At 51.6% G+C, this 7781-nt stretch overlaps 1 protein-coding gene across 1 annotated transcript; it reads right to left on the bottom strand.

Annotated features, from left to right (window-relative positions):
• Window positions 1–3603: 3603 nt before the first annotated feature.
• PPP1R14A (protein phosphatase 1 regulatory inhibitor subunit 14A) lies at window positions 3604–7775 on the bottom strand. The gene is made up of 4 exons (XM_006773137.2): window positions 7733–7775; window positions 5349–5429; window positions 4783–4815; window positions 3604–3840 (listed from the first exon to the last, which is right to left on the bottom strand). The coding sequence occupies exons 2-4, from the start codon at window positions 5418–5420 to the stop codon at window positions 3712–3714; spliced, it is 234 nt and encodes a 77-aa protein (XP_006773200.2). The 5' UTR covers window positions 5421–5429; window positions 7733–7775; the 3' UTR covers window positions 3604–3711.
• Window positions 7776–7781: the final 6 nt, after the last annotated feature.

A 7781-nucleotide genomic window follows, 5' to 3' on the forward strand; every position in this document is an offset into this window, starting at 1 on the left:
AGTGGTTGAGTGTCGACCTATGAACCAGGAGGTCATGGTTCAATTCCTGGTCAGGGCACATGCCTGGGTTGTGGGCTTGGTCCCCAGTGTGGGGTGTGCAGGAGGCAGTCAATCAATTATTCTATCTCATCATTGATGTTCCTACCTCTCTCTCTCCCTTCCTCTCTGAAATCAATAAAAAAAATTAATTCTTCTTTAAAAAAACTGTACAGGTTTTTTTAATTATATTTCAATTGGTTACTACAGTGTTGGTGAATAATGATTATTGTAGGTTTATCTTGTACCAACCAGGATAATCCCTTTGCTAAGAACCTTCCTGCCCTCTTTATGAGGGCAAGAAGTATTTCCAAGACATTTTAGCCAGTTGTGAACACCAATCATATCATTGGTGCAAGCCCATTTCTAATCAGCAAAGCCGCTAGTGTTGATCAGAGATAAAGATAGGTCCGTATTTTTTAGTAGGTTCCTCAGAGCCTTCTCTTTTAATGCATTATCTGCTGACCACCCCTGGAGTAACTGACCTTTGGGGTTTAGTTGTAAAACAACTCAAACAGGCAGGAGGGGGCACCAAGGCCTCACTTTCACACAAGGAGGGCTACTGTACGGTGGCCACCAGGGGGCACTGTCCTTGGATAAGCACTATTGCCTGCCAGGTGCTGTTGCAGACATCAGGAATAGAGCCATGCTCAAGAGGGCAAGCCAGGAGCTAATATTCTAAAGGTGGGGGAGTCTAGACAGACGATAAAATGATAGATAATTTCAGGGTCTCATAAATTCTATGGAGAAAACAAACCAGGGTAACAGGATAATGACTGAGCATGACTCCTTATGGAAGGGGCATAAAGACACCTCTCTGACTACATCTAAATGAGAAGGAACTCTGGAAGCAGAGTGCTGTGTGCAGAGGAAAGGTGTCTGCGGATCCTGGAGGGGAAGAGCCTGATGGATGGAGTGGCCAGTGCAGGCAAAGGACAGAGTGGACAGGGAGGAAGGCAGAATGGTGATGGGGCGGAGCACGGAGGGGAGGACTTTGGCTTCTGCTCTGGGGCCAAGGGAAGCCTGGGGAGGACTGTGATAGGAAAGATCTTCAAGATAGGCTGTTCCAGGGACAAGCAAGGTTAGGACAGTGTTCACAATGTCTGTCTGTGTATAGAGGGGAAACAATATAAGTTCACATTGGTTTGTATTTGCATGAGGATATACTGGGACAATAGCAAGAAAATTATTAAAACAGTGACCTTTGGAGGAAAGAGAAGAGGGAAAAGGATGGATGGAGACTAATGTACTAGTGAGAAAAAGCGTCCTCTGGCTGCTGAGTGGGAAGCAGACCACAGGCCCTCAGACAGCGCCCGGTGAAGGAGGTCAGGGGGCAGGCCAGGTTTTTCCATGTCCCAGGGGTGTGGGTTGGTGTTCCCAAGGGACAGCTTGCTGGCCAGGTATGATGGCTGTAGAAGCAAATGGTCCAGCTCTCTCTCCCTACAATCAGGTTGATAACAATATTTATTATGTGTCCATGGTACCCTGGGAGGTAGGTACTATTATAATCATTTTAATTCTACAGATGTGGAAACGGAGGCACAGAAAGGTTAAGTGACTTGCTCAATATCACACAGCCAGGAAGGAGGACAAATGGCATTTGAATCTGGACTCTTACCCACTTCAGTATGCTGCTTCCCAACCCTTTTGTTGTAGCCTATTTTCAGTCAAGTTGTATTGCCCTTCGATAGGATTTCTCAGATAGGCTGTGAGAAGTTACCTGCACCTTAGTATGAATCAGTCAACCTCTTCCTGCCACTGAAGAATAGCAATCATTGCTATAGTTTACAGGAGTGCTGTAGTGTAGGCATAGAGTTATAACGCCTGAAATTGAAGCCCAGTGCCACTTCCCAGCTGTGACTTTGGGCAAGTGACATCACTAATCTGAGCCTCCGTTTCTGTGAAGTCCCCATTTTCCTGATGAGGAAACCAAGAGGCACACCCAGGACTTTAGAACCTGGGTCTGAGTATATGCCGCCTCCACAAAGATGAGGAACCAAAAACAGGTTCTGTGAGAGGGAAGTTCAGAGCTTCGTAGGCCTCAGTGGGTGTCCTGGGAGAGAGGCCCAGGCGCCCAGATGCTAGGAGGTGGGTATCTCGTCTCCACACATTCATTCTGCACACACTTTGTGTGGAGGAAGGGGGCACTGTAAGCCTGAGGCCTATCTGTGCAGGGACAGCAAGGCCACCCAAAGGACTGGACAAGCCAGGCCCTCCCAGCATGCTCTTCTTCAGGGGCACCTTCTCTTCCTGCCAGATGGAAGCTCAGACTCCCTGGGATGGGTGCCTGATCCTGGCCAGGCTGCTGGGTGGCCCAGAGTGGGAACTGCGGCTGGGGCCCCAACTTCAGTCAGCAAAGGCAAGATGGGAGATGTGCTTTGTCCTTGGGGGAAAACACCCTAGCTCTGGTCCTGCGGGTCCTTGGTGCAACCCCAGCTGCACTCCATCTCCTGACTGTACCCAGCTGGGATCACTAGTACAACTAGACCTGCTGTTAAAATACTGAAATAGCCCTAGCCGGTTTGGCTCAGTGGATAGAGCATCGGCCCATATACGGAAGGGTCCTAGGTCAAGCGCATATACATGGGTTGCAGGCTTGATCTCCAGCCCTAGTCAGGGCATATGCTGGAGGCAACCAATCAATGGGTCTCTCCCCCTCCCTTCCACTCTTTCTTAAATATCAATGGAAAAATATCCTCCCATGAGGATTAACAAAAAATAATTTTAAAAGTACTGAAATACCTTCCAGTTTTTGATCAATAGCTACTACCCACTTCTGATGCCCAGGCCCCTGGCCTAGGACCCTTCAGACCTTCCCATGCCCCAGCCCAGGGGCTCTCCTGATGGACCCCTGGGAGACTTGCCTATCCTGACTGGTGGAGGGGCCTGACAATATTTATCTTCCCTGGCTCAGCATCAGTGTCAATTCCCCCCCACACACACAAGTTCAGAGTCCTCAGATATGGATATCCATTTCACATAAATGCCTATGCATCCTCCAAAGCCCCACCTGATGTGACCTTCTTCAGGAAGGCCTCCACAATTTTTACCACCCAAAGAGTGACAGGCTTCCAAGGATCTTGGACCATACACCACTTTGTTCTAATCTTCTGCAGCAGTGTGTGAGCACACTGACGCCAGGGACCATATTCTACTCCTCTTTGTGGTCTCAATTCCAATGGCCATGCCAAGTACACAACAAGTGCTCAATAAAATTCATGGCATGGCTGACTGTTCATGATGTGCTGTGGTGATAGCAGGGATATCCTGTGCATCTCCTGTACAGGCCATCATTCCCACAGGAGCTGGGTGCCATCTGTACACTACAGCCCTGCCAGCTGGGACAGGCCAAGGCTGGGGGGAGGGGAAAACAGGATGTGAGACCCAGGGGTGGAAGGTCAGCAGAGCCTGTTCTCACGCTCTCTGGCTACCGAGGAGTGATTCTCCATCTGTGTAGGCCAGCTGTGAGTGCTGGACACAAGCAGACCAGCAGGAGAGAGGAAGATTTTAGGAGTGCAGCTGGGGAAGCCTGGTGTGATCAGGGAGAGGAAAAACAGGCACTCAGTGTTACTGTTATAGAACCATTAAATACTACTTATAAACAAGTCAGGAGAGCACTAGGAAGGGGGGGGCACAATGCGGGGGGGACGGAGGGGCCACTGAGGCCAGAGAGTGTCAGGGCGGCAAGGTCCGGGCCGGGTCTTGGAGGGAGCTCAGGCTTCTGTCACCAGAGGGGCTGGGCTGGCGGAGGCCTGGCTGCTTGTGGAGGCCTCGCAACTTCACCAGTAGCTCCTGGACGAAGTCCTGAGGACAGGGTGGAGGGTGCTGAGAACAGGGGGAGGGGAGGGAGAGGGCCCTGCCCAGCCCAGCCCAGCCCAGCCCAGCCCAGACCCTCTGACCTGAGCCCTTCCTTCTACTTCCAGGTCAGTGAAGGGGGGTAGAGGTGAAGTTAGGGAAGAGGAGAGGCCATGAAGAGGAAGAAGATTGGGGTGGTGGTGGGTGGAGACAGAGATGGGAGAGGGCGAAAGGGAGAAAAAGATACAAGGAATAAGAGAGAGAGGGACAAACAAAGAAAGACAGGGAGATACAGAGACAGAGAGAGATAGAGAGACTGGGAGAGAGATAGAGACAAACACCAGGACACAGAAACAGACAGAGATACAGAGAGATGCAGAGAGAGTCAGAGAGAAAGACAAAGGGACAGAGAAAGAAACAGAGCCACAGAGACATTCAAGATGTTTCCCAGGCCAAGAGATCACCAGGAGCGTCCCCAGGGACAGATCCTGAGCCTGCGGGGGCAGACAGACACAACCTCCCGGCAGCCCGGAGCTAGTCAGAGAAACATGAATATTTTTCCCTTTTAAAGCAGAGAAGGAAGTGGGAGGGGTTGGGCTGCTCAACTTCAGTGCCTGGAAAGATGGGGGGTGGGGGGAGAGCTGTGGAAGGGAGCCCCAGGGTATAACAGAGAGAGGGAGGGAGGGAGGCAGCACAGGCAGACACAGCATAGCAGAGGTAGAAACAGAAGACAGATGGGGGAACGTCTCAGAGGGGAGGAGATAATGGAGGCCCAGTGGCAGATGGGTAGAGAGGAGAAGATAAAAGACACCACTAGAGAGAGAAAAGGGTTCCCCAGAGTTCCCACTGCTGGTCCTGGATGGCAGCTTTTCCCTGCTCCCCAGACACCCCCCTTCCCCATGAGGATGCAGGGGCCAGAACAGGGCCTGTCAGGGGGAACGAAAAACTTACCTCTGTGGGGTTCGTGCACGATTTCAGGAGCCCCTAAACCCCCACCCACGCAAAGAAAAAAAAAAGTAAATAGTAAATGACTAACAACACCCCTGCCCCTCCAGGTCCTTCCCTTACTAACAAAGCCCCAAGTAACAAGACAATGAAGTCAGACTCCAAGGTGGACTTCCCACCTGTCTTTAAGGGAGGAACACAGTCTGAGGGCAGGTTGAGTCAAGAATCTCTACATCGAGGCAAGAAGGTCACACAGCATTTCCTGCCTCTAGGAGAAAACGGGCCATAAGAGCCAAACTGCCCTCTTACTATGACTCCCAGCTCCATTCCTCCTGAGCTGTGGGACCTTGGGCAAGTGATTACATTTCCTGGGGTTCACGTTCACCATCTGGAAAATGGAGGATAGTGCCTACTTCATAGGGTTTTGTGATGATTAAATAAGATACTAAGTGGAAAGCGGTTGAAATAATTCCCAGTGCATAGTAAGGACTCAATAAACATGGTAACCATTGCTATGAATCTTAGGAAGGAGCGTGGTGGAGGACTTGGGGGCAGCTTTCCTCTCCACCTACCTGGATTTTCTGGCGTCTGTCCTCTTCAGTCTCTAATTCCAACAACTCGTCAATGTTGACTTCATCGGGCATGTCTGCCTCCTAAGGCAGGGAGAAGAGAAAGCTGGTCAGGCGCCCTTTTCCCTCCCTCCCCTGCCTTTGTCCAGGGGCTCTGTAGGAGCCCAGGCCCCAGGGCCCAGCTGGCGGGTTCTGGAGCAATAGTGTGGCAGTCAGGGACAGCACCGCCAAGGCGGGACATCTGGGTGTTGGGGGTGGGAGTGACAGATGAGTTGACAGAGGCCCAGGGCCTGTCCCAGCTCAAATGCCTGGGCCCTGGGCTCCAGGGACCTCGGGGCTGTCATGGGTCTCTCTGCTTGGCCCCAGCTCCCACAGCGGGGAAGCAGGCCTGGTGGAGTTTTGGAATGTCAGATTCTGGGACTCAGGAGAGGGGCTGGCTCTGCCCTTTCAAGGAAAAGTCTGCGAGTTCGGTGTGGGGGAGGAGAGCTAGGGGAGCTGCCAGCCAGAGCCTGCTGGGGTTGGCCCCTTGCCCCAGGGGACAGGAAGGAACACAGGGGCCCAGTGCAACCCCCTATGCCCAAGGAGATGGCCACCAAGCCCTTCCCCCCCAAAGTAGGTGGGATGAGCCATGAGCCTAACTTTAAGTGACTAAGAGGGGGACTCTTAATGGCCTCTTGGGCCAGAGGGCCAAACTCAGGCTGGCTCAGTATCCCTGCAGGGGACAGAATCCAGCTGTCTGAGCAAGAGATCTGAGTCTACAGATTTTTTCTTTCCTCACCCAAAGTTCTGCTGACTTCAGTGCAACCTTCATGACTGGGTGTTCAGCAAAGGCATGGGGTGTCTATAAGTGTGTTATAGGCCTGTGGGTGCCTCTGTACCAGGGGCCGGGGCCAGCATGACGGTGCAGAGGTATGTGGCATCATATGTGTGGCCTGCACAGGGGCCTGTGGTCTTGTGGGTGTAAAGTATGCAGCTCTGGCTTACTGTCTTTGTCTCATCGTCATGTATTACAGGCAGCCATAGTGCCCACTGCCTGAGGGTGACCTCATAGGATACCACCTACCACTAGCAACTGGACTTGACTGTCATCTGTACAAGACCATGATCGTCTGAGAACAGAGGTACCTCATGTCACTGTGAGGGGCCATGGCTTCTACCATCTTCCCACTGTGTGGAGGATTTCTGCCTCCTGTGTGTCTCTGTACTCCTGTGACCATCAGGAACCCAGGACTGTGTCTCCAGCATGTGTGTTATACAAAGTATGACTTCCATCAGAGGCTCCAGTGAATACAAGACTACAGTTCATGCTCGGTGTGCCCAGGGGCAGCAATAGTTTCTGCCATTGTATGTCCACATGTACCTACATCTTCTGCAGCTTACTCTGTTCTCTATTTGGGTGTAACTGTTATTTCTGTCATTTTTTGTTTTTGTATTTCAATCCTCACCTGAGGACATGCTTAGAGAGAGTGAGAGCGAGAGCAAGAGAGACAGACACTGATGTGAGAGAAAAACCTCAATCAGCTGCCTTCCATAGAGCCCTCACCAGGGATTGAACTCTCAACCCAGGTACGTGCCCTGACCAACAATCAAACTGGCAACCTCTCAGTGCACTGGATGATGCTACAACCAACTGAGCCACTCCGGCCAGGCTAGTTTCTGTCGTTTTATGCCTTGAGTGCCTGCAGCATATGTCCTGTAGTTATTGTTTTTGCCTTTAGGGAATAACAGTATGATTTAGTTGTAGTGGATGTAGCTTGCTATGAGTCACTACAGCTTGTGCTGGTATGTATCTATGAAGAGCTGTAACTGGAGTCCTTTTACGTGAGTGTAGTTGTGTTGTGTGTCTGCATATGCTGTGGCCTGTGCCACTGTGCCCGTGGATGCCCATGACTGTAGCATATATTGATCTGCAAATGATCACAGCTTGTGTCCTTGAGGGTCTGTGTATGGCTGTTGCTTTGCTCACTGTGCCTGTGAGTGGCTATAGCTTTCACTGTGAACGTCTGTGAATATTGTTGCTTCCTTTGCTATGTATCTCCGCGTGGTTGTAACTCCCCTGTCACCATGTCTATGTTTGGCTTTAAGACATCCCCTCCCCCCACCCTTTCTCCAGATATGGCTGCTCTGACTCCCCAACTTTGCCTCTTCACCCCCCAGATGGTAAACCCCTGGCCCTCCCCAGATGTTTGGGCACATCTCAGGTGATTCAAGTGTGTGTCTCTGTGTCCACAAGCAGAGTGCCATCGACGGTGGATGGCCGGGCCAATAAGTGCAATGAGTGCCTGACCCCTTGGCGTGCGTGTACAGCAGCCGGGGCAAGCAACCGAAGACCCCAAGGACCTATACCCGGTACCTCACCAACGTCTCCACGCCCCTCCTCGCCTCACCCGGCCGCGGTATAGCTCCTCCAAGCGCCCGTCTATCCACTTCTCCACG

The sequence above is a fragment of the Myotis davidii genome, unplaced genomic scaffold (assembly GCF_000327345.1).
Source record: "Myotis davidii unplaced genomic scaffold, ASM32734v1 scaffold166, whole genome shotgun sequence".
Taxonomy (NCBI): Eukaryota; Metazoa; Chordata; class Mammalia; order Chiroptera; family Vespertilionidae; genus Myotis; species Myotis davidii.